We start from the raw sequence: 27346 nt of genomic DNA on the forward strand, positions 1-27346 counted from the left end.
GCGCAGATCTGAGGGAAACCTGCCCTCAGGCGAGCTCTCGGGGTATCCCCCATGGAGACATGGTCTTATGTCGCATCTATAAGAGCTATACAGAATACAAAAGCAATGCAGGCTATAAAGGCTACACAATATAGCTTTAAAAGAGGACTGTGACATTCCATAGACCTGTACCAATTACTGCTACCTCTTTCAATGCACTGTGCATTAGTGAACGCAACTTGGGCACAAATAAACATGGAAAAAAACAGCTTGCACAAACAGCAGCTCCAGCGCACTGATTAATTAATGGTAAAGTAAACAGGTCAAAATCTCTTATCAGCATGCACGCATATGGCCTGCTGAACTTAAGGAGCCAGATCAGCTGGGCTAAGCGAGCATGAAACCACACTCTGCCACTTACGTGCATTCCCCGGGCACCGAGCAGCCTCCGTGAATCAAATTACAGCCCTGCTTACAGATAGCTGGAGAGAGAGAGAGAGAGAGAGAGAAAGAGAAAGAGAGAAAGAGAGAGAGTAAGACATAGAACACAGAAGGGGGAAAAAAAACAAAAAAACAACAAACAAAACAAATAAACAAGTCAGCCTTGTTTGTTTGCACTGACCCATTATAAGCACAACAAGATCTAAGAATTCATGGTGTTCCCTGGGACACCAGACACATTTATGGCCCAACATAAAGCTTGCCTGCCACCACCCACCACCTTCTCATACCATTGTTGTTCAGGTCAGCCTAGTGATTTAGTATCTAACGCCCTACTGCCCCCTTACACCCAGTCCACAATTACAAAAAAACAGCCAAGCGGCTCACCGATTGTTTATAGGAGGGTGTAAATGACACCGCGTCCTGCATGAATTGAGCTAATGTAGCTAATGGAAAGTGTGACTCCAGGTCTGTGGAGGTATCATTTACAGAACACCTCACTTTAGGCTGAGGAGTAAAGATTACTGGCCTGTGAAACCACTGATAGCAGCAGGTGTCTTTACATGGTGGTAAAGGTCATGATTTAACAGGCCCTCCTTCATAAGGTAGGCCTAAAAGCCAGCTTGCAAGGTTATGTCAAAGGCAAGCTCGATTTATATCTTCGAGGAGATACACGGGATGTACACCTGAATTACATTGAACAGCAGACATCTCTTACCTGTTCGGCAGTCGTGTCCCATCCAGCCCTCTAAACAGATGATGTTTCCGGAAGGATCGCAGCGGTAGTGGCCGAAGTAGTCATCGCGAGGTCGGCACTGCTTGTTGCATTTGCTGCCGTAGTAGTTCTCATCGCACTTGACACGGATGCGGTACTCGAAGCGGGCAGTGGCACCTGGGTGCATGATAACCTGCCAGTGGTCCCCTGGATTCACCATGCCGGTGTGGGCATGTCGCTCAATCAGCAGCTCCTCACCTAGAGAGGCAGAGAGGAGTACCATTAGTGGGGTCCAGCCTTTTCACTGGTGCTGGAGTGGACAGAAGGCAAGCTGTTCATTGACAACTTGACTGGAAATTTTATTAGGCACTCAACAGAATAGAATATTTCTTTGTCCATCCTCTCCGCCCCCACACAGACCATGCAAGAACAAAGCTATGAACAATACACGCACACTCCACTCACATTTACAAGGCAATAACAAAAGGCAGACCACCATGTCAGACAATTGCAGGGGCAGACCATGATATAAAGCCATAAATTTCCAAGCTGCCTTAGTGACTAAGACTTTCCTGCCACTGCCAACTCGCCAAACCCACTCTGATAAACCAATGCACAAAACCTCTCCAAACAAATACAACACACGTGAATGACACCACTGCCAAAGCAGAAATGGGTATTCTGGACTGCACCAAGGTTAACCAATAGCACACCCAGTGTTTCCCATACATAGGGCTATAATTGGGCACCCCCCACCCACCCCCCGCCCTCAGTATACTGATGGCTGCCCAAGCTTGTAATTGACGTGAAGAATCACTCCTTCCCCAAGGTTATCTCTACTTCACTTTAAGCCTTTATCAAATTTCCCTTTTTAGGACAATGCTAACTCCACTAGCTCCTCTCTGGGGTTTCGCATAATATTCTATTGCTTATTCTCTGCTTTATTTGAATGCTCAATTAAGTAAACAAATACTGTGAAGTTTGGACATCCAAATATTCAAATGTCAATGCCTCCCTCCCCAGGGCTGCCCCTAGGTTTCTTTCACACCTGTGGGAAACACTGCACACCACTCCACATTTCTCATTTCTGTTGAAAAAGCAGCTCGTGCCTTGTCTGAGGGAGTGGCCTGACCATGAGTGCTGTTACCAGGGAGAGTTGGATAGATGGGAGGGAATATAGAGTTGAGTACCGCCTGATTTTCATCCTTGAAGGATTTACACCTTCTTTCCACACCTTACCTTCGGAAAATTTGACCTTGTCCTCAAGATGCACAAAGGCACAGGAGTGTCTCTTGCCTCCATAAGTGCTCGCATTAACTCTTACATTTTGCCAAGCTTTCCTTGCCCTACGCCAACACCAACAAAGAAAGAAATCTTTATCACAGTGCGATCGGAGACAGCAAACAATCACAGTGGAAGTAGGGGGCCTGCGATTTCCTCTGGCCTGACGCTTTGACTGCGTGCCCCCCAGCCCCCCCCTCCAGAACCTACCCACTCACTCTCACACACCTTCCTCTCCATCCACTGACAATGTCAGACGAATTAGGCAACGAAAACAGAAATAGCCCTGGCGCTTCCAGATAAAGAACAATGGAACAAGCTTTGCTGGGCTGCTCTGCCCAATGTCTAAACACTAGCCCGTCCAGAGCCCTTCCTGCCGTGTAAACACAATGCAACGGGACCTTTCCTGAGGCCTGCAGGGCTTCACTGCATGCATGCAGAGCATTCATATACTGTATACTCTAAGCAGTCAAATGAGCAGATTTAATATGTGCACAAAATGACCTGCAGTTTTCAGATTTTCATGAACGTCTGCACATTCTCTACATTAATCAAGTCTTTTTTTTGGCCTATGCAAAAAGGGGCTTTCAGGCGCAGAGTGAGCTTGACTGTAGGGATTCACAATGATACTGCAATCATATAGGTATGGGACAGATGTTTAAATCTGACCAATATTTAATGTAAATATTTGTTGACATATCTACTGCATTAAAGAACAGCAGAGGGTTTTGGTGATGCTTGGCTACTGTAGTAAAATATCTGCATTTTACTCATTTTACTGCATTTGTAACCCTATACAAACAAGTATTACATATCTCTGTAACTCTAGTCCAGATGGATGCACTGCCTACATCTACATTTTATAAATATTTATGTATCGTCACCGGCAACTACGTGCATGAAAAACACTGGACATCAGCATCGGCCCACAATTCCTGTACCGGTGCATCCCACACTGCTTACACAGAATATTCTTCAGCATTCTTATTCATGAGGCTATGAAAAATGATTTTGGGAGTCCAATTTTTTTTTGCCCTCAGGTCCTTGACAGACAAAAGAATATATGCTGGAATGTGTCCAGTCTGAAGAAAGCAGAACATCACACAGCATGCGGCAAACTCAGAGCCTTCACACTGAATACTAAACACGCACTATCAATCAGCGTTACAAAGCTCATTACAAAGCTGCGCCTGGAGAGCCCAGCAATGCTGATTTTTGAAGCCGTGCTCTCTGCCAAAGCCTGTGTGAGGACACATACTGCAGCAAGCTACGGCAGACAGGGCTTGGCAGTGGACTCCCACTATGACAACATTATTACTGTCTGGCACAGAGCGAGCACTCAGGTTGGCTTCTCAAACGAGTGACAAATGAGGCCACTGTCTCAGAACAGTGGGGTATGGCCACGAAGTGCAGCCCTACCACCTGAGAGGGCATCAATTTACAGCACTATCAGCTCTCCTCAATGACAGCATGGAAGGAGAGAAAGACTGGAGATGAAGATGGATTAGGCATTAGCAGCGCTAATACTGGCACTCCTAAGAGTGCTAACCGTAAAGACGTGCATGTTAAGACCAAATGAAGTATAGGCTCCACATTCGAGAAAAATATGAATGTTTTCATTCTTGTAAAATAACTTATTTAACTACCTTCATGCTGCAGAATCTGATTAATCATTAAACTATTCCCAGACTCACAGCTCTGGAAACAAGATGTGTTTGGGGTGGATGATAAAGATGCACTGTCAGAGAGCCATGGAAAACAAATGTGTGTGACTTCATTAGGGGACACTTGCTTAGCAACTATCTTAAGTGTACACTGTAGCATGGCTTACACCAGACTAAAATAACTGGTCTAATTGGACTGCAGCACCTAAACCCTTCCTTCCCTTTCACAACTTTATATCTAAGGAAAAATCTACTCATGCTTCATAATTTCTGCATAATTTAATGAATTCGATATGAAGAAATTCATTCAGAGTGATTATAAGAGTACCATGAAATGGGTGATCAAGAAACTTACTGATTTAGATTTCTTTACAGTGGTGGTGGTAGGAACCAGGGGTCAACGGGTGTCTTTTGGCACTATTTTGACTTACAACATCCTTAACGTCCTCCTCTGCCACAAATGTATTTTAAAAGATAGACTTTGGGCCAAAATCTTCATATAACTAATGTTAAACAATGACTTAGACTGTTCATGTAAGTTTTCTGTGAGGAAGCTTTTAAATGCATTTAACTCTTCTGACATTTGGTTCCTATCACCTCCACTGTGAACAATTCTGACTCGATAAGTTTCTCTAGAACGGAGCATTTCACATCATACCACTCTGAATAAGCTTGTATACATCTTAATGCTGAAATCGAAGGAACTGAAGTGACTAATGGGAGTGCGCTGGTCCCTCATAATAGCAGCAATTATTTATGGCTCCATATAGTGGTGAAATATTAGTCCACTCTTTTTTTTTGTTTGTTTAAACTTCAAACAACCTATTATCAATTGTCACCAGAATGGTTCCACTTACACCAGGTATGTCAAACTGGGGACCTTCCAGGCCAAGTTGCTGTGGAGATTAGCATTTACCCACTGAATTCAGTTAATGAAGGCCTTGCTAATTAGTTAATGAGCTGAATCAGGTGTGTTTAATGAGGCAGAGTTCTATAGTCTGCAGTGTTTCGGCCCGCCAGGACTGGAGCGTGACACGTGTGGCTTACGCTATGTGACGTCCCCCGAAATTCTCATGCATGTGCATTTCAACAACAAAAAGACAGTCAGTTAGGCGCACTGACTATTCCTGGCCGTTCTACTGAGCAGTCTGGCAAAATCATCCCCCAGCAAGTCCCTCTGAAGTCTTGCTAGCCACACAGCTTACTGTTTCTCAGGGCAGACAGGCCTACAGGGCCCTGGACCAGTATAAATGGCCTCTCTCCAGCAAGCCCCATTGTCTCAGTCCACTGCCCAGGGAGAAGATGGAGGGGGAAAACAGGATGGAATGACTTCACACCGCAAGAGAGCGCCGCATGTTTGCGTTTGGCGTCTTGCAGAGGCCGGGACGTACAGTCATCCTACCGATCGCATCCGCACATCAAAGATGGGGCCCCCGTCCGCTGCTCCTTTTCTTGCCAGCCAGCATCCACCTTCTCTCGCATATGTTAAATTCCTCTGCTCGACCCCCTTCCTCCCGACAATTCCTCAAGCGAGACAAAGGCGGCGGGATCGGCAGCCGGACAGGCAAAGGAAAACAGGATACAGCTGCGGCCTGATGGCGCCCACATCCATTCCCCCAGACTCCACGCAGTGGAACCCCGTACGAAGGCCCTTAGGCTTCTCTGCATGCTAGGACTGATTCAGCACCATAAAAAGCCGTGCTCTTTACAAGGGCCTGCACATTAGGGGGCACTGACAGCTACAGAGCACTTTCTAAGAAGTTCATGACAGGAATCTTTGTAGTTAAACCCCTGCACTTCAGTGACAACTAGACATGTGCTGGTATTTGGTAATTCGGTACACTGTGATATTTCATACACACAGTAACGTTATCAGGGACACTTTAACACATTGCTGCATTTTAGTTAAACAAGCTGCAGGGTTAGATATGCAGATCAGCTCTGATTTCACATGTTCCCACTACACTATCACGCTCCCTATTCTGAGTGTAGCCAAAGCACGACAGAAGGAGGTCAACATGAATATGTGCACGTTTGTAGCCACAAATTCTGTGTGTATGAAGTAAAAGGTCCAAAACTGTAGTAAACACACTCAACACAATAACATGATTTTGTTTAACAGCTAACTTGGCAGACTGTTAAGAGGCTAGCAGTAATATTCAGAGTTAGTAAGCTTTATTTACTGAAAGATTCCCTGTTTCGGTAAAAGCTTCAAATGTAAGCTTGTAGGCTGGAGCTCTGCGTTATGAAATTGGTAGCTAGATGCTAATTTTACATGGAAAAAGCCATGAGGGCGCTAGCAGAATTTAGCCTTATAGCAGCAGTGGATAAACAAATGCAACATAGAAAGTATAGCCTTGCAGCACTGTTATATCATGATATGCATGGCTGGCGCATGTTTGTGATTATATTATGATTAGAAAATGAAAGGTTTAAGAAACGAACGGTTTATCCCCAGCTGTACTTTATGGTTGAACATTTCACAGCTTTCAGAAGAGGATGCAGTTCTCCCTAGCAGAGGTTCTCAGCTTCCGTCCTAACTACAAGTATACCTGTCTACTTTACACAGAGCGTATCATTATGTGGATATTCTTTTACATTTGTAATTACTATTTGATTGCACATACTGTGCCTGCACCACCAACACAGTGACACTGAGAATCTAACTGTTTAAGCTCTAAACATGTAGCTTCTTTCTTTTTAATGTAATGTGACACTAAACCAAACCATGCTAAAAGGAGACGTAATTATCATGATACAAACTGTATATATCAGCTCAGGCCTAGTAACCCCTTCAAACATGTACAAACATCCGACCAGCGTTAAAGCATTCATGAGCGCATGCAGTCAGTACTAAAGCTCAAGCTGCACGAAGCCTTCGCCTGTACAGGCCTTGTGACTGCCTACGGGTTCCAACCTTCCTTCCCTTCCTTAGGAATGTTGTGGAATCAGATTAGTGGAAAGAATGAAAACTTTTATCAACTTACAAAATCACACTTCATTCAGCCCCAGGGTAGTCTAGCTAAAACTCTGAGAGACATTTGTACCAGAATTGTACTGTCCCACCAACACAACCAGGACACCTGCGCTACTAAGAGCCTATGGCACAAGCTTCAGTAAGATTGCTGTTTATGAATCATCTAAAAATTTTTGGCAAACCTTGTGGTCCTTCAGCTGTTAGAAAACACAAGTCTCGACACTTTTCAGGATGAGTCAAAAGACCTATTGTACAACTAGGCCATCTACCCGAACCCCAATATGCACCAGTCCAGCACTGAAGCCTCTAATCTGCCACATATTACACCACCTCTCTGCTTATATATCACAATACACTACAGTTTCATCTGTACAGAACAAGAGGTGGCACTCACTGTTTTGAGTGGTGTTGTCCCAATCCCAGGCCTCCAGGATGAGCGTGTAGGATCTCTGTAGAGTAGGGAAAAACATAGTCAGCACAATGTAGGCAACACAAGACAGTAAAGAGAGCCGGGGATGCCTCCCTGCTGCAGTGAGTGAGAGAGAGAGAGAGAGAGAAAGAGAGAGTTGAGAGACTCAGAGGAGGAGAGAGAAAACAGAGAAGACAGAGAAAGACACAAAGAGATTGTGTTGGGGACAGACATAAACAAAAGACACAGTCCAGGCCTTAGGTCAGCATTTCTCAATAGCAGGAGAGCCACAATTCTCTCACTTTTCACATTCCATCCCTTTAACCCCCTGAAAGCAACGCCTAAGACAAAGAAATAATTGAGAATGTTATTTGGCACTGTACACAAGTCAGAGATCTCCCTTAATTTATTTCATTTTTAGTCAAAATGGAAATTAAAGATATTTCTGGAAAGATCAGATGAGATAATCCACCTGCATAATAAAAGGCAAAAGTCAAAAGAAAAGAAGAGGAAAAAAAAATGGAGCTCCAAAAATGATTAAAAGATACAGAGAAAGTGGGCCTCCTAACAACCATACAAGACCTGACAGACCACCAACACGGTCACCTTCAGATAAACAGCACTAAAAGCCTTTGTCTTTGAGAGAGAGGAGAAATTCAAGCTCCACTTTTGATTTAGATCTAAAAAAATCCACAGGTGTTTCTGTCCATCCTTCCACTGTGAGAAGACAACAACACTATGAGTCTGAAGGGATGTGTAGCTGAAATGGGAAATATACAAAAAGAGACAAGGGAAGACAGACAGACTGCTAAGTGTGAAGCGTGAAGCACATCGGTGTGAGGAAATCACACATGGGTGTGCAAAATTACAGAGATGGATATGGTGGATGGCAATGATTTTTGGGAGCTACCCTGGGCCACTGCTAGCCCTGTCACTTCATATACATGCCATACAAAGAACAGTTTTAAATATCTTAGTGCATTAATACAAGATTCAACTGGTGTGTGCACACTTAAGTATGCATTTATCCATTTATTTACAACAGCTTCGGACACAGCTCAGTTAATCAGATTAGAACCAGAACCATGTGCTTTATAACTGATATTTTGGCAGCTGCATTTTTGATTTTAGGCTTGTTGGTTAATGATTAATTGCTGACTAATGACAATTGGAGTATTATTCAAAAGAATTAGTAAAAATGTACTCCAGAAAGTGAAGAGAATGTTCCCACAATACAGCTTAAAGTTCTCTAAATAAAAGTCTGACTTTTGAAATATAACACATGACTACACTTAAACTGCATAGAACAGGAATACAGTTCAATGCCCAAGGACTCTGAGCTGAGCTGACAATTGTTCCTGCATGTTATTTTATCTCTTTCAACAATTCTCATTAAAAATAATGACATACTAATATGGGAATTATGGGCCAAGGCCGATAATTTTCATGTACATATCTGACAATGCCTTGTATCCCTAACAAGAGCACGATGAATTAACCTAGAAGGGCTGCAGCTCATCAAACAAGCTGGTGTTGGTCAAAGGCTACACATTAGACAACATGCATCTGACACCTGACCTTGCTGCCTTGTTAATATTCCTTGTAGAAACCAAGCAGTCAGACCAATTTATTATTAACCTTGAACACAAAAAAAAGTCTTCAGTCCTGGAAAGTTCATCCAACTATCAAACAAACTCCCCAGCGATTTGTCACCCCTTCCAGGCAATTTTCACACCCTCCCCTCGCTAAGCTTTGTGATAAACAAACTTCAAAGTCAGCAGGGTTTACTCATTAGCTTAACACTGAATAAAAAAATAAGAGTTGCCATTTCTCACCTTTAAAAGGCCTACGCTCACCATCACGAGCCACTACTTGGTACAGTGTCATGATTAGCCGCTTAGCAAATAATTAATTCGGGCCACTTCTCTTCAACGTGTATCATGTTTCATACATTTCCTGTGGAGAGTGAGATCATCTCCAAACTTCTCAGATTCTACCTGGAAACCATATTCAAAGGACTCCGTCATCAAATGGAACTAAACCCCACATAAACAAATGAGACGGTGGGAGCAGGCGTGGTAAGCCCGTCTGAAAGGACGCACCAAAGAGAAGCTGCACCGTGCTGCTGTGCTCTTTAATCAAGGGACAAAGTGCCTTCTGCAGCTTTGATGGCTCACCTCCACGAGACCAAAACAGTTGTTTCAGGACTGACTGATCTATGTGCTCGGCTTACTGCAAAATGTACAGAGGCTGCTTGGCATTATGGGGTTTACGCTTGCATCTTTTCAGTACTGCAAAGCTCGTGTGTTGGTGGGAAGAAACATGGGTTTCACATGTGTGCAGTGCATGGGAGAGAACGTCTGGACTCTTAAAAACCCCCAAAAATAGTTCTATATGGTCTGATAACTTAATAATAGCAGGTAAATGGTTATCTGAAGAGCCATGTACAAAGGGATCTCCATCAGAAATATACTGATAAGAATAATGATGGTTGCAATCATGGCTGGGCCAATAAGCAATTTTGAAAAATTGATAAATCAGCACAAATGAAGTAATAAATATTGATTTTTTTATATTTTACAGCTAACACATTTAGTTCTATTTGTGCCAGAAAGGGTGACAAAGCCAACCCATATTTTACATTAGAGCTTACAGTTGCTGTTGTATGTTTGCTCATTTTAATACTCAGAGCTTCAGCTTCTGAGAGTCAGGGCCGTTGGTTGAACCTGCTTAGCAGAATTGGCTGCAGAATGTGCTTCTAATACTGGCTAAAGAAAAACATTGGCTTTTTCGCAGTTACTACTCGACAGGCCCATTTCTTCTTCTCGTATTACATTAATAAAAGCATACAGACTTGATGTGAAGGTTTCAGAGCGTCAGTGTGAAAAGACCCCATGATGAGGTATATATTTGTATAAAAATTGCCTTTACTAAAGAACCCTCAACACCTCTTTTAAATGGTTTGCGCATGTTTGTCAATTCAGGCAGGCTCTCCTCATTCATCACACTCACTGTTCTCATCTCCAGAGGTGGGGCAGGAGGAGCCCTCAGAGATGGAGGCAGACAGTTTGTGTGGTGCGTGCTTGCACTGTTGGGACACTGGGGAGGAGGGGGGTCCCCACTGGCTGGTCTGGATGAAGCGGTGTGGGATTAACAGCAGTAGCAGGTCTGTTTGGGTGGTAGTGGGAGTAGGGGGGTGGTGGGCTTCTGGCCACACATCCATGCAGACGCACAACAGATGCGTCTTAAAAAGATGGATTATTTCACATGGACGTGCATCATCGCATGACATGCAGCGGAGCTTCTGACCTCTCCGCCCATCCCCCAGCTCGTGGGTCGGCCGCCCCGTCTGTGTTGGTGTCTCCGTGTATGTATTAGTGGGGTCCTGTACTGGTAAGCATTGATGAATGCTTCTGAGTGAGCTGATTGGGTCATGCCCTTTTCTCTAAACGCTTGCAATGGTACCAAGGAGAGCTGCTGTCAGTAGAAGGGTGGCAAAGTCAGAGTGTGTGAGAGAGAAGTGCAGGGAAGGGTCCTGTTCCCACACACCCAGTCTCTGATTAGCTGGATTATGTGACAGCTGCCCAAATGGCTGGATGGGGATAAAAGCAATGGGGGAGGTGACCAGTGAACAAAGACCTCCATCCAAACCCCTGAGATTCTGAGACTGCCCATCAACTGAAGTCTCCAGACTGTCCAGCAACATTCCTGCAGAAACTCGCAGGCACCCCGAAATAGACATGCCTACAGACCCGTTAGCGATGCATGTCACCTCACACGGTTTTAAAAGCTGCAGTTTCTACAAGTCTGTGCACTTCATCACCTTCCTGATTAGCAAGCCTGATAATGAGGATATATATATACACACAGGCTGAGAACGAACTAAAAGACCCACTGGCATAGATGCGCTCAGGCTCAGCCCCATGTCACACCGTGACCTCACATAGCCCCCTTTTGCCTCTGCAGTGCCCTTTCCAGCTTGGATTACAGGAAAGAGCTCCTTTTGCACCAGCTAGCCATGAGCAACATGTAATCAAAACATTTTTTACAATCATGAACAGCAATCATTTCTGTAATCTATTACTCCTGCAACTACTATTTAAGTGATCTGAGTATTATGCCTTCAGCAGCTTCCTCTCACTTTTCCCATCACAGGCTGCCATCATTCAAAGTTCCATCAGTGACAAGCAATCAATTCTTCTACCGTGCACCACAACAGCAGCAGCCACATCACCACCTCCTGCAGCGTACCGCAATCTATCAGAGGGGTTTTAGTGTCTTTCTTCATAAAACAGCCCTTCAGCTCAGGTATGGCTTGTTAATTAGCTCATTAGTTTGATAATTAGGGTTGTATCAGCAAAGATAAGATTAAAATGTGTGGAGCAGGCGACTCCAGTACCAGGGTTGAGAGACATTGTCATGGAGCATTACAGCTGACATTTGTCTAGGGATAAAGTGGTAAGTTATAATAGCCAGTTACAATTACTTTGCAGCCAAATTGGCCAATGGCCGATTTGAACAAGCTATTTTTTTGTGGGCTAAATGAACACATAATACAATGCAGCACATTTCTAGTACTTCCTATGACTCAAAGTTGGTCTTTTATCAATATCAAATAATCTCAAAATACTATATTAAGCTGAGTATAATTACACTATGACATTTTGGTACTGATGTAGTCTCGTGGGGCCAGATGTGAGCTTGTAACGAGAACATCTGGGGACAACCAAGCAAAATTTTGGGCTAAATTTTAGGCAAAAATGTAGACTTATTAGAGTGGGAACATGACACTTCCAAACCAATCCAACACTTTATGAAGGTGGAGCTCAGAGTAGGAGGTGATAATGTGCTCGTCAACATTGTTAGATGAACCACAAGCCTGTCGTTAGCCCATTAATGTAACATAAGTTAGCATGACTGAAAAGGCCCCCTCCAAAATACTCCAATTAAGCATGTAGATGCACCTTCCATGTGCAGAGCACACATTACATAACACAAGACCAGTTCCATTGATGATACTGTTTTGCTAGCTTGTGTTCTCGATTACTCTGGACATTACAAGATCATGGACTAAAGGAATTTGGGGGCATGTTTTAGAGGGGGGTATTCCTCTTTTAACACAGACCCAAAACTTTAACGAGTTGTCCCCAGCCATGCATTCTTGTTACAAGATTATGTCTGCAAGTCTAGTATTAGTGTAGCAGCAGCATATACAGCACAAGGGCGCTTACCTGGCTTACGCCAGAAGATTGCAATAGAGATCGGCCAAATTCAAATGAAATATTGCATGTTTGGAGAAAAAAACTGCCTAATCTGATCTTGACCGATTCGGGTCATCCTTATTTTTTTCCATAATCAACATTATCGGAGGACAGAGACACTGAAGGGTTGAACTAAACCTCTTTTGCACAAGACACTGCCATCTGTACTAACTCTGCTATACCTTATAGTCCTGAAACTGTGAAAGAAGCTATGAAGAAGGGCAAGGTCACTCAGCCATGCATGGGTGTTTGTGTGTGTGTGTGTGTTTTTATGTCTTTGTGTGTGTTTGTGTGTGTGTGTGTATGTATGTGAGAATATGTGTGGTGGAGGGAGCCACAGGTGCAGCTTCCCACGGTAGGGGGTTGGGCAGAGTGAAGGGGGGATTTTAGGGCAAGGCAGAAATTAGAGGGGGCTGTAAGGAGTGAGGCTCTGGCTGACCCTAGAGACCTCTCATCAGGGATCTCATCGCTTCAAAAGCCTCCCGCGCTGCACTGCTAACCTGCAGCATGCGCGCACACACACACACACACACACACACACAGCCAACTGCAACACAGCCAACTTGGCCACAGCATGTCCACAGAGGGAACACCACACTGGCCTCCTACGCATTATGCAAAACATGAGCCTTTATCCCAAACTACTAAACCTACTAAATGTAGGAATGTCCCAATCAAGTGCTTTAACCCTGATCCTCAGCCAAGCCATTCAAAATTCAGTACCTGCTCACAGTAGTCAGATCCTATGTTTGTACTTTAGTATATAATATAGCCATGCAACAAACACTTCAAGTACAATTCAGTTAATAAAGCCTGTCCAATTCAGGCTACATATGCTATGCTGTCAATTAAAGGGCCCATATCCTTTACGCTGAGGGCCACTTATTTTTACATCACAATTTTCCAAACTCTCTTCCCTTAGAATTTAACAGGCTGTCAAATATAGAAATAACCTCTGCTCTGATTGGCTGCCATTTATTGTGTCTTACTCATAAAGCAGTCTGGGCAAATAACACCTAAATAAAATAACACCCAATAAAAAATCAAATTTAATAATGCTAATAAATTAATTAAATCTCTTTATCTATTAAAATATGGTCTGATCAGCTAGAACCCTGATCTTTCCAGATCACACTGGGACATCCTAGATAAAGCTAAAGGTAACACAAAGCATTTCCAGGCTTGAGTATAAAGGAGGTAAGGACTTAGCTGTCACTACCAAGTGACGTTCAATTGAGCACTCCTCACCATGGCGACCGCGTAAAGGTCATTCTGACCAAGTGGAGTGGTAGGTGAGGCGACCCAAGAGCTTTCACACGCCTTAGCCGCAGCAGGGAGCAGCGGAGCCGTCAACAACAAGCCAGTCTCGAAGATACCTACAGAAAGAGGGGGCTTTTGGTGGGGGGTGGAATAGAGAATCTTTAACAGGACGGGCGGGAGGGGGAGAGAGATACAGGTCTCAATAACCCAGTAACCTTTACCCGGGAAGAGCACTTCATTTCCTGCCCTCTCTTAGCAAGACGGACGAAGGGAAGAGACGCACTTCCGTGGCTTAAGCCATCAGGAACCCACTCTACTTCCCTCGCTCTCCGCCTGGCTGCACCTTCCTATCCTTTTTTTTTGGAAATTCTTTTTATTAAGAGCTGCTTTGTCACTTGAATCCAGTTATCCCTGCAAACCCCCACCCCCCTCACCAACGTGTAAAAAAGGAGAAGATTACCAATTGGCTTTTAAGTAGAGGTGCAAAATCACAGGGGTACCACAGAACATTTGAGCCATCAAGGTTCTGACTGTTGGCTAAATTTCCCCGAAACTCAAAAAAAGCTGGCCCTTAGGGTCACCACGCACCGGACAAACCACATCGCATAGCGCAGCATCGTGCAGCGTGGTGTCGCATACCACACAGAGTCACAGTGACAGCTCTGATAAACATCAAGCTTCATTTCACACTCTAGATTTAATGGAACACAATTTGACATAATTTAGTGAATTCATCACATTAGGTGTCAGAGAACCTGCTCTTCACCCAAGCCTTTGGCTGTTTATTTCAAAAGGCTTCAGACTGCCTGCCATTCTCTGTGTATAAGCCACATGCCACCTACCTTCGATTTCTGAGGTCTGGTTCTGGGTTCAACTTAAAATGTAATAATAGGAAAATGATGAGTGGTGCACTGTGGTGCTCAGAGACCCTGAACAGTATCTCTCCACTGTAAAAACACAGTAGAAACAGCTTTTGACCAGATGAATTACTTCTGCATCCAAGAACATCAACGCAAGTCATCTGTCTACACGATCTTATGCACAGACTGAGGTAGGTACAGGCGCATAGTACTGCTTTTCTGAACGGAGACTTTCAGTGACAGCTTCTGATAGATCGCTCTTAAAGGGCCCTGCACCTCGCGCACACACGCAGCAGCAAGTAATTACTGCATGTAAACTTCATTAATCTGGGACGTCAATCCAGCCTTTCTGTTCTTCCCCCCGCCTGCTGACACAGGCTAGTCGGGCCAGCCTGAGGCAGGAGAGCCACCGGCCAACATCGACCACAGCAATTACAGTCAAATGCGAGACATCACCGAGCCAATTACCAGCCGCTGAATGACTTTTTGTATAGTCCGCTCAAAAGAGACGACCACATTCCCTGGTCATTAGTTGACATCCTCGCAAACACGCAACAGAACAAAATTTTCTCACTCGTTTCGAAACGTCTGCAACACCAAGACGTGGCGGATCAGAGCCAGAATCCACAGGCTGCTTTCTCAAGACCACATTAGAACACTCGGGTGCATTTCAGGCTCAAGGGCTAAAACCAAGCTTAACCAGGATCTACGACGCTCCATTCAGAAAGACATTAGATAAAATCTAATAAACAAGCCGGGAAAACAGATTCTGGACTGAAACTGTAAATCAACAAGCCTGTTCGTGTACCAAGTCGAGTGGAGCTGGTTCATTTAACACGTTTAGAGCAGAACGCCCATCTCCTTTGTGGGGCAGTGGTGCTGTCCCTCAGCGGAGATTTATGGAGCTCTGATCACGGCACAGGCCGGTCTCTCTGTTCTCTCCAGGGACAAACGGAACGAGCTGGCACGCTAATGAGGGCACTTTGTGTTCACTCGTCTTGAAGGAGGCAACAACAGCCATACAACTCTGGCTCAACAAGGGCCATGTTTGTGTCAGCAGAGTCTAGACTCTGTGTCAGAGTGGAGCATGAAGACTGGCTGGGATGTTGTGTGGGGGGTCAAGCTAGACAGTGACAGCGTCACGCCTTCCATGGTGGGAAGGGGTGGAAGAAAAAGGCTGGCTGTAATCAATCAATGTGTTCAGAAAAGGTGCCCTCTCCTCCCATACTTACAGAGGTCCCCACCGCGCACCACGCCGGGGGGCAGACAAGTTGCCCTGACATTCATCTTCGAGGTGCCAGAGAGACAGAGAATGGCTCACTTCGTGACCAGCATCTTTTGCACTTGCTCTCTTGCTCACACACATATATGCACACAGCATTTCAGATGCTCTAAACTGTGTACTGATCATCTCTTCACTACTGAGGCATCTTTTAGCTTTTAGCCGCCAAAGTTTCGGTCGTTGTAAATGGTGACAACAAATATTGGAGTTCATGCATTGCTTACTTCAAACAAATCACTGCGTAACATTCACATGGAACCATGGCTAAATAATTTAGGAGAAATATCTGATTGCATTGTTTCTGACCAATTTTGCGATTGCTACAGAGCCCTGCTGGTGACATCCCATATAAGTAAAAACAATGCATGGCCACGCCTTAACGCATGGGAACGAGATCCTAATGCATGGCAACGACTTAATTATCTAAGTTCTACGGCTAACTAAGTCGTGACCACTTATTAAGGCGTGGGAATGAGATCATGCCTTACTAAGTAGTTGCTGCGCAGTAGGATCTCGTTTCCACGCCTTACTAAGTTGTGGCCACAAATTATTTTTATTTATACAGGATGTCACCAGCGGGGCTCTGTAGATTGGAGTTTAAATGTGATTCGTTTCTATAAACCTGGACTAAAAAGGTCCGGGCCAAGAAGAACAGCACGCTGAACACAGTTTGCCAGACTACTTGTTCATGAGCTCTGTGTTATAAATCTATAGTTCCCCACTTAAAACATATGACAACATTGAATAATGTAGCATACATTTCAAATTGTAGTTCTCACAGTTTGTACATTTCTAATAGTGATTTTGATATGAAAACGATTAACTACTCAGCCCTTTGTGAAAAACTGACAACCCGCATTTGTTTGACGTCTGAAAACTTGGAAGAGACAAAAACAACCAGTAGTATTCTTATAAAAATACTATAAAAAAAGTGATTTTTATTCAACATGCAATATACCGCACTACCCTAAATCTAATTAAACAGCACTAATTACGCTCTCTTTGTAATGCAACATGCAGTTGGTGAGTGTTCCTTAAGTAATTAGTATGTCCCCAAAATATGCTCAGAAAAACGTTTTGTGATGTAATTATGTGTGCTTGGTCATGATAAACAATCCTATTGCCCAACCTTAATTGCAATACAGTACAAGATTCTCAACAAATGAACTGATTATAGTTGCACTGATCATACATTATTTGTTGGTGGCTAGCGAGTACAAACTGAGCACTGTAACTCTAGCTGGGATGGCTGAATAATTAAATAATGATTAAAACAAATAATAATGAGTCATTCTTATTGCTCTCTTTTCACATTAACAGTCCCGAACATCTCTTCACCAGAGAACAGCTTCAAATGGGAGCAGGTTCATTTATGCGTCTGCTTCAGAAACTCCTGCGGCCCAGGTAATAACAGGGCGAGACCAGAGAGGAGGGACGAGGTCACATCAAAGAAAATGATGAGCAGCAATGGCTCGGGCCGGTCCTATGGGAACAGAGAGGATTGAGAGAGGGGACGTTTGCACCCGATGGCCTGTAGAGCAGCGTTGGAGCACAGGAGGGCACACAGAGCTGCTTCAGGCTTCACTAGGCCTTCATTCACAGACCATGAGAAAAGGCTTTTCCCATCAGCCGGCATGACCCAAAGGCAGCACTTGCCCTTTGTTCCTTTAGCTCTTCCCATGATCTCCCCCCACCACTACCATCATCCCTGCAATCCTCCCCAGGGGAAGCGACAACACACACACACACACACACACACACACACACACACACACATACACATGTGAGCAGCTCCGTTTCAGATCAGAGCTGGATGCCAGTGGTTATTCAGCTATCGGAAACCCCTCTCACACAGTCCAGCTCAGCACAAAGCCGCTGACCTCTCGGCGAACGAGTTCATTTGACGTGACTCTCGTTCCGACTCCGACAATTGCCATTTTCCGCAAGGCTTCCAGCGCACAAAGGCAGACAATAGCTTTGTTAAGGGGCATTGTGGGCCTGGGAGGCAGGGAGACACAGCCCGACGTGCACTTTGGGCCCTGCAGCCGGTAAATGATATTTTGCCATCAGGAGCCTCCCTTCTTTCAGCGCGGGGTCCAGTTCCTCTCCGTACAATGCTGAAGTGCAACAGCAGACCACAATGCATTTTGTTAAGTTCATACACATATCCAGGGGAGTGGGCCTGAGGCTCGTTTAAGGAGACACGACAGGTGAATGGATGAAATACACCTTGCCAGTTGATTCTTGGGTTTTTTTGTGTTTAAAGATTCCCCCAAAATTACATTTAGATAAACTCATATATGCATACATTTGCATATTTTTAAAAACAAAAACTTGCCTTTGGATGATGCTAGAATTAAAAAAAGCTTTTTTCATAATAAGGACAAACATCTAATTAACCATCTTCACACAACAGACTGCCAAAAGATGACTGTTTTACTGGTTAATCAAGAAAACATGAGGTATTCTTATTATAAAAATGTTTTTCAGGTCATTTAGTGATACAAAATTGAACAAAGATCTAGCTTAGAGGTGTGCAATATGCCAAAAATGTAATATGATACTTCAGAAAGTTTTCATGATAAACAATATGTCGCAATATGTTTTATGACATCTGCTAGGTTAGAAATATTAAAAGTAGTGCTGTATTTAGAAAAATACTATCAAAGATTATAAATACAACAATTTATATTCAACATTTCCCATGCTGCACTGCACATAATCCAATTAAACAGGACTTATTGTGCTTTCTTTGTAATCAAACACATAGTTAGAAGTGCTGTTTAAGTGCTCAGAATATCCATGATATAGTCAGGAAAGCATATTATGACATACTGTGACAATTATGACAATAATGATAATTACTATCATACTGTCCAGCTCTAATCCAGAAATATATTAAGAAAGCTATCCTTCAGAACAGGGCTAAGGATGAACATGTAACATTTCATGAATGTAGGTATTTTAAAAGAGAATACATTCTTTTGTTCTGAATGCAGAAAAAAGTAGAGACGTATGATAATATTAGAATTATTGATATCAGCAGATATTAACACGATGAGCATTAGATGTTCAGATTTGAATGATATTTCAAATTGATATTTGATTTATGGATTATTCTCTGAAAGAGCAGAACGTTTGAGTTGATACTGGGTTACTGTGCTAAAATATCCATATTTACTATTTTTACTGCAATAGTAACATTACAGAAATAAGCGTTATGCTTCTCTGTAAACCTATATGATATGAATACTTCTGTAAATGTTTTGGAAGGTATTTAAATGCAAAATGCTGGATATTGCCATCCTCCCACAGTTTCCATAACTGTGCATCCTTAGAGAACAGCTGACCTTTGAGAAAGGACGGTTTTAATTATGGGCCTCAGAACTGCATTAGCCAGTGAGGTCTTTAAAAACACCATTTGTGTGAATGTTGTCATATCAGAACATATTTGAATAATGTGGTTAGATTCTACAGGAAACAAGCTTTTCAACGATATATGACATGGCTGGGTCGAGTGTGGGCGGAGCTAAGCCTTCATTAAAGTGGCTAACTTTTGGAAAATACAGTTGAACAGGAACTGACAAACCATGCTGAAACAAATATACTTCTATTGAGTTTTTACATTTTGATGACAGTTTAAAGAGAAGGCTTGTTACAGATGCAATTCTAGCAGCACTAAAATGGTCATCTCTGCCTGTAGTGTCTTGCTTTAAGTGGTGGGAGTCTGAAAGCAAAGCTGACAGCAAACCACAAGCAGGTGTGCTGCTCACCACCAGGAGCTTGACCAGCATAGCATACCGTGTGCGTGTGAACACGTGCGGCCCATTTAGCATTCCGCTACTATGCCAACAAGCTTATTGGCCATGTACTGACAACACAACGTTCCCCTCCCCCTTCACTAATTAAGCAGAGAGGGACACGCAAACACACAAAAGGTACTAGAAAGTTATCAAACTCTCTGAGATAAGGGGCACTCTTGAAATAAAAGGCACAAAATAAACAGAACACCATTTCAGTGAGACAGAGTGCCGGCCGGAGCAGAGGCCGAGATTTTTATGACAGTTTCTTGAACAATTGTTTACTTTTCCTCGAAGAAAAAAGGTACTTGATGGAAAAAGAAAAGAGGAGAGCTGTAGAAGATGGGGCTGTTTCTCTGCTTGACTGCAGTATTCCCGGCAGCTGGAGACAGCACGGCCACTCGAGCTGCATGAGAAACAGCCTGCCAAGCTTAGCGCTGCCACAGCCCAGTGGGGACAGCTCGCACAGCTCCCAGAGCAACCACCCTAGATCAGCTCCATAACGCACACACACACGCAGAGGACACGATCCTTATTCCTGTCTCTGGAATTATGGTTAACCCGAAATGCCATTAACAAACTAATGTCAAAACCCCAACGCGGGCACGATTATAATTCCGCAGTGGGCCGGTCGGGCGATAATCCACTTGGCAACCAGCCCTAGAGTTACTACAGCGAGGCTGCCATTTGACGCCCCTGATAACCAGATCACCAACAGACCATCTGAAGGGCCAGTTGACTAGCCCTAGTTCCAGCTGCCATCTTTCTGATTAACCCACTTTCAGCATCTCTGACTAACCCAGAAACAGCACGCAGCCTCACTTTTCTTGCAGGCTAGTCTCACTAACTGAAGCCGGCCCTGGTTACAGTAGCTCCGAGCAGCCTGGTTACAGCCCCTCTGACGCCAGCTAAAGCTCCATTATCATCATTATCATTTCCAACAGGTTCAGGGGTCAAGTGGGAATTAAACTGGCCGTGCGCTAATGCACTTTAATTACGGCAGCACACCTGCTCAGCGTTCGCGTCCCCGCAGAGTCGCGCAGGAAGCGCCACACGAAGCATGCATTAGTCACACACAATCTCACACACATGCAACCCCGTCCACACGGGCAAACAAACCAAAACAGCCACGGCAAAACAATCAGGCTCCCCCTGAGCACGCTCTGGAAAGGAAAGAACAGTGCTGAGTGAGGGAAAGAACAACGGAGCGAGCTGCGGCAGATATAGAGTTCCCAGCAGGAGACATATAGGACACAAACCTGCACTAAGAAGAGGTCATGGCCCAGTAAAACCATTTTGAGATCAGAAGAAGGCAACAGAAAGGATACAGCATTGTAGACAGTCTTCCTGACAATCACCAGAGCTGCACAGGGGTTTAAAACAACTGCTTTGGTCACATCTGGTACCACTCATCAGCTTTTAGCATTACCAGAGTGGCTCACAAATTGGGGCGGGGGGGGCAGTAGAGGTAGTATCGTGCACACCAGCATAAGCACCCCATGTGTTTGTTTTTTTTTAAACTCCTCTCAAGGGACAAGGCAAGTGACCTGGAAGTGTCTGGAGCCTTCAAAGCATTTAGCAAAAAGTGAGCACTTCTGAAGAAGGCCATAGCAGGCATCTGTTCCATCACTCAATAAGGTGATAAGTGCTCATCCCATCCCCATCCTCTCAGACTACTGATCCATCTAGCAGCAGACCAAGAAATCGTTCAGCTTATTCAATTCAGAAGCTGCTCCATCACCTTTCACCACCAACCGGCTACTTCTTAACAGACCTTGCATGAACTCGCAGGAATCACATCACGCTGGCTTTTCTCTCTCAATGGTGACGTACGCCGAAGTGTAAATCAACTGAAAAACTACTTAATCGATTAATAGCACTTTGGCGAGAGCGAGGACGACGTCCTGCCAAAGACACTCTCTAAAAGGAGAGCTTTTTGTTTTACAGCACACACCATGTAGGAGTTGTAGAGTGGGAGGTGGCTGGCCAGTACTCTTCAGAATCATCCAAACATTCTCTCTTTTCATTTTATTGCCTCCCTCCCCACTCACAAACTAACAAACGCTTTACTGCATTGCGAGCGCATGAGTTGGATACCAGAAAACCAGCCTAAACTGCTGAGTGATGCCTGATGCTCTACATGTGGCTTTACTGTTAACCGGTTATAGGAAGAGGCCAGGAAACGTCTCCAAAACAGTTGAATAAAGGGAAAAAAAAACTAGTAGGCTGTTGGGTAAAAGTCACCCTTGGGCGCATCGCCTCCTAATTGGCCCAGTCTTTCAGCTCCTAAAAATATCTCCCCCCATGACTGAAGCATTCAGGGGCAAGAAAAATGCTGCCTTTAAGTGTGCTTCCCTCCATTTCATGGGAAGACAAAAAGGCAGCACAGCCTCTGGTCACAAGAAAGAAAATGTTTATTGAGGTGGCAGAACAAAAAGCTATTTTGTTCAGGTCAGGGAGAGAAGAAAGAGGAGAAGGAGGAGGAGGAGGATGAGGAGTGTCTCAGATCAAGTTTGAGAAACCTACCGTTAAATCATTATGGTAGATCCCATTGCGATTTGGGGGGGGGGTGATAAATCAATGAAGGGGCTTCTTGCGACATTACACACACTAAACAAAGTCAAGTTGGCTGTTTGACCGTTGCCCCATATATGAATTAAAAAAAAATGACAGAGTTTGTTTTGACTACCTCTTCTTTGGTTATTCACTAAATTCAACATGAATTTACAATCTTTCCCAAGCATGACTATAAATGACTCATGAGAAGAATATTTGGGGGGGAAAAAAAAAAGGACAACAAAAGGGTGGACACAGCCAAGTGGGTGATCTTTAAGACCTACTGGACCCTTAATCTATAATCACGCTCCATCAGCAGCCACCTGCTCTAATGCTGAACTGGACAATTACTGCTTTTTGTTGGCTTGAGATGTAGCCAGCTGTGACCGGCTAATTACACAGTCAATAGTGTAATCAGTAGTGTGGCTCAAGCCCTTCTTTCCCAGGTGAGGCCTGAACAAGTGGCTGCACTGAAAGACCAGTTTAAGGGGGAAGGGAGCTCAGAGGGCCAGAGATAATTGTTTACTAAAGGCCCATGTAGCCGTCGCCTAGCAACCACCCGGCAAGCTCCCAATCAGGTGTAGCTGACGCTGCCGTTTAGCCTTGAAGCGCGGCGGCCCTTAGCTTTGACGGACGTTTGCAGCTGCTTTCTCCACGATTCTCCGGCAAGGAGAAGAGAGAGCAGAGCCCGAGATGAGCACCATCTCCCACTGTTTGATACCACAGATAGTAATGGAGAAAAGTCAGCATGATTCTCCGTTACACAGCCGATGGGCAGTGTCCAGAGAGAGAATTTCAAACCACAAGCCGACAGTAACCAGGCACTGGCATCAGGAAAGGAAACACACTGTCTCGCACCTCTAAGGTAACCAAGCTTCTTGCATATTCAGTTACAGTACCCTCTAAAAATGATAGCTGTCCATTAACGAAGTGAGACTGCCTGGCTATCCGTGCAATCGCGAAACCACATCAAGCAAGACTCACCAGAGCTTAACCTCTGGCGCCACAAGACTCAGAGCACAAATGAACGTGGAAGGAGAGAGAGCAAATTATCTCCTCCGACAGGTGGCAGACTCACTGCCCGAGACCGAAAGAGGTGCTCCATATCTCTTTACAATACAGCGCGGATGCGGTTACACTGGGAGCACATCAAATGCCTCTCCGGATGCGGCGGCATGGAAAGACGCATTCCACTGGCAATTTCATTAGCTTTCATGGGACAGGCCGGAACTGCAGATGCAGCAGCGGGACTCAAAAGTCGGGAAGCACTCAGATATCTGTGACACTTCACTTAAGACTGACTTCATCAGTACCGTTATGTATTCGGGTAACACTGTCCTGCACTATGATGGTAATGATGAGCTCATTCTAACATTAAGTGTCTTTCGGAAATGTGGGTGGTTCCTGACTTTTGACTCACCCTGTACATCCCCATATACAACAGATCTAGAGATCACGCTTACCGCCACTAACCTTCACTGGGAACTGACTAAACAGGACAGGAGTTGCACAAATCAAGTCAGCTTTGACGAAGCTCCACAGAAAGAGAGGTGCTTTCAGTCAGTTACATATTAATCTATGTGGGGACTGAGTGACAAGTGGTGGAGCTGTATTAAAGGAAAGGTGTTCGGTTGCTGTAAACAGCTTGGTCAAAGAGAGCGCTATCAGAGACAGCTGAGTGATTGCAGGTGAGCTCAGTATGTCTGGGCTCCAGTCCAGAGCTGACAGTCAATACTACACAACATCTTTTTTGTTGTTTCGAGGTGCGACACACACAGGCCGCATACAACACCTCTCTCATCTGAAACCCGATATGGACATCAGCAGTTGTGTCCCATGTAGCTGTTTCAGATAACAGGCAGAACTCAATAGAGGTGGGCGATAATGTCATATCACGATACTTTGAGAAGTTTTTTTTACGATACACAATTTGTCACTATATTTATTTTTTCTGACTTTAGAAAAGTTAGAAGAGACAACGGACGGCCAAATTTTTAAAATACTATCGAACCCTATAAATTTAATCATTTTTATTTAAACATCTTACACACTGTGCTGATGCACTAAATCCAATGAAACAGAACTAATTACGCTCTCTTTCAGCCTCATTCACCTACCGTTCTTAAGAAATTTCTTCTAAAAACCCACTTATGCAATTTTCACAAAGATTTTGACATTTATATATGTTTTCTTATCTGGGATGTGTTCTTAGGCAAGAACAGAATCTACACACACTCAAGAGCACAAAGGTGTGAACATCTCTGTGGTTTAAGAATCTGATGTAGACTTTTTCTTAGGATCTCTCTCAAGAAAAGATTTAAGAAAAAACTTAAGAACATATTGGTGAATGAGGCCCTTTGTGAGTAAGTGCTTTTAAGTACTGATGAAAAACACAACATGCTCAGGAAAGTGTATGGTGACGTACTGTAACATAATTTCTCATGATAACGATGAATACAGTCATATCACCCAGCTCTACCCTGCAATCCACATGTGAAAGGATGCCTCCTAATATCAGCAGTTTGAGTCTACTTTAGGAAAAAAAGCTTACACATGATTTTTCCTTAAAGTAAGTCTACTTAAAGGGTTCCAGTGAGTAGTCTGATGAACTCTTATGGGGAATAGAAGCACATATACTCTGCTGCGCTGCGGTGAAGGAAGCACCTTGCAGCAGCAGCACTTGACTGCAGGAGGCGGAGAGCTTTCAGCTTTCAGCACTCACCTTACATGCACTTCTACGTTCAGTAAGGGAGCAAGCAGGGGGATTGTTTCTTCCCCCCCTCCACTCTCCCAAAAAACACAAACACATGAACTCTCTCAGAGGGTGATGTGTAGCCACATCTGCCCTTTGCCTTCTCCTAGGCATGGCCCAGTTTGTGTAGCAAGCTCTCATTTAGACAGTCCAAAAAGCCTGAGGCTTTCCCAAAGCAACCGCATCCTGTCATCACCGTAACGGGATCCAGCCCAAGTCCCGAAGCAGCGCATTCTAATACACCAGACCAATCAGCTAATGATGAAGAGAGCAGGGGGGAGGAAAAAGTTGCACTTACCGGCCAGGCGAACTGAAAGGGGATGATGATCTTGCCCGCGTCGCTGATCTTGTTCGGGTTGTTCTTGGCGCTCTTAAAAGAAAATATATTTCCACCAAGCACGCCGGTAGATCCGGTACCGAAATTGCACTGGCCCGTGGTGGTCACCTCGCTCTGGTACTCCTTCAGGCACACTTTAAAGTACGTGTCGCACTCGTCCCGCGTGCAGCGCTGGTCCTGCGAGCTCCGCGCGCCGTCGCAGCATTCCCCGTCCCACAACTCACCGTTTACATTCTCCACGGTCATCAGCTGCAGCTCGAAATAGCCCGAAGACTGGCCCACCTAAAAATAACCCAAAAAATACATACGTTACCCAAGCGAAACAAAAAAAAGAGGCCTTCCAGAGACAAACATAACGGAGCCGCTACGACTCCACGTTCTCCCCGAGCTGACACGAATCCACTTGACACTACAACTCGGGTAAGTTCGGGCGCATTCGGGTCTTCTGGAAAGGAAGGAGGGGGTCCAATTTGAGACCACTTAGCAAGCTAATTGTTGCGGAGAGTCAGTCGATGTGCATTTTCTCCCGAGGCTGAAGTTGGCTGCTTCTTCGAATTTGCCCGTTCCACCTTAAATGGTGCAGCAGTTACGTTCTGGCGCCCGAGGCGCCAGAACGTAACTGCTGCACCATTTAAGGTGGAACGGGAAAATTCGAAAAAGCAGCCAACTTCAGCCTCGTATTTTTTCCTCTCTCCCTTCCTTCCAGGACTGCGAAGCAACAACAAACTACTAACTCTGACACGAATTAAGCGCACGTTTCATTTTCTCCGTTAGAGTTAGCGAGAAATGTGAAACCTCTGAACCTTGACAGCCGATCACATGCTCCTCCGAAATGACTGGCGTGATTTGCGTGATTCAATTAGCGATTACTACGAGCAAAAAAATCAGTTTCCCTTCAACGGCTGACCGAATGACCAGCCCGTGGCCGCCGGGCTTCGCCTCGAGATCACTTCGATCATCACCGAACTGATCGGACGTGCTATCGGTTAATCAGAAACGCGCTCACCTTCGTCCATATCGTTAACAGCAGGCACGCTACTGAGAGCCACTTCGTTATCCTCGCCCAATTCCACATGCCTCTTGGTTAATATGGAACAAGCAATAAGAGACGAAAGGTGGGGAACGGCCGATGACCGGCGACAGGCTCCTCCGCTCCTGACATGCAAAAATCACAATTTTGGCGAGCGTGGTGTAGCGCGGTGCTGCTCCAGCTCCAGCCCTCCTCACTCCCTCTCTCTCTCTATCTCTCTCCCTCCGTCAGATCACTCCACGGCAAATGATATGATTCCCAGCCACTGCACGCCTGAGAACGAGTCGCCCGATTGACAGCCGGAGGAGCCAATCACGAAGCAGCGTTCCGCCGCCTCTGAGCCAATCACCGCGCGGAGGCGGGGCGTTGCCAAAAAAACTTACGTTGCCCGTGTCACCGCGGAGGTGCAACATTTCACAATTGTTGGCAAGTGTTTATTTTATCTTTGAGCCAAAGACGATGCGTGTGCTCTGACGAACGAGTGAGCTCAAATAGTGAACGATTAGACGACTTTCTCTCACAAACTCACGTTTAAATTGTACACAGGAGGTTCAAGTGCAGGGGTGCATCTGTTTCTAACGCTGTTCTCAGTGTATGTGGCGAACCTGACAACGGACTAAAAGAGAAAAACTAGACTGGTTCACCAATAACAAATTCTGGCATTTACTCATGTTTAGAACCATTTTCTAGGGTCATCAACGTTTCTCTAGAGAAGCGAGTACCTCAGATGCTCCGTGCTAGT

The 27346-nt window shown here is 44.6% G+C and overlaps 1 protein-coding gene across 2 annotated transcripts in view; it reads right to left on the minus strand.

The window, feature by feature from the left end:
• jag2b (jagged canonical Notch ligand 2b) overlaps positions 1 to 26842 on the minus strand; it is a 51278-nt gene extending 24436 nt beyond the window's left edge. For both annotated transcript variants that reach the window (XM_036581720.1, XM_036581719.1), the window contains exons 1-5: positions 26581 to 26842; positions 25536 to 25856; positions 7452 to 7506; positions 1139 to 1393; positions 401 to 461 (exon numbers count right to left, since the gene is read on the minus strand). In XM_036581720.1, coding sequence (XP_036437613.1) covers positions 401 to 461; positions 1139 to 1393; positions 7452 to 7506; positions 25536 to 25856; positions 26581 to 26649 — 761 coding nt within the window. In that variant the 5' untranslated portion in view covers positions 26650 to 26842. The remainder of the gene's footprint in view (positions 1 to 400; positions 462 to 1138; positions 1394 to 7451; positions 7507 to 25535; positions 25857 to 26580) is intronic.
• Between the last annotated feature and the right edge of the window lie 504 nt (positions 26843 to 27346).

Source organism: Colossoma macropomum, unplaced genomic scaffold, assembly GCF_904425465.1.
Source record: "Colossoma macropomum unplaced genomic scaffold, Colossoma_macropomum, whole genome shotgun sequence".
In the NCBI taxonomy this organism is placed as follows: Eukaryota; Metazoa; Chordata; class Actinopteri; order Characiformes; family Serrasalmidae; genus Colossoma; species Colossoma macropomum.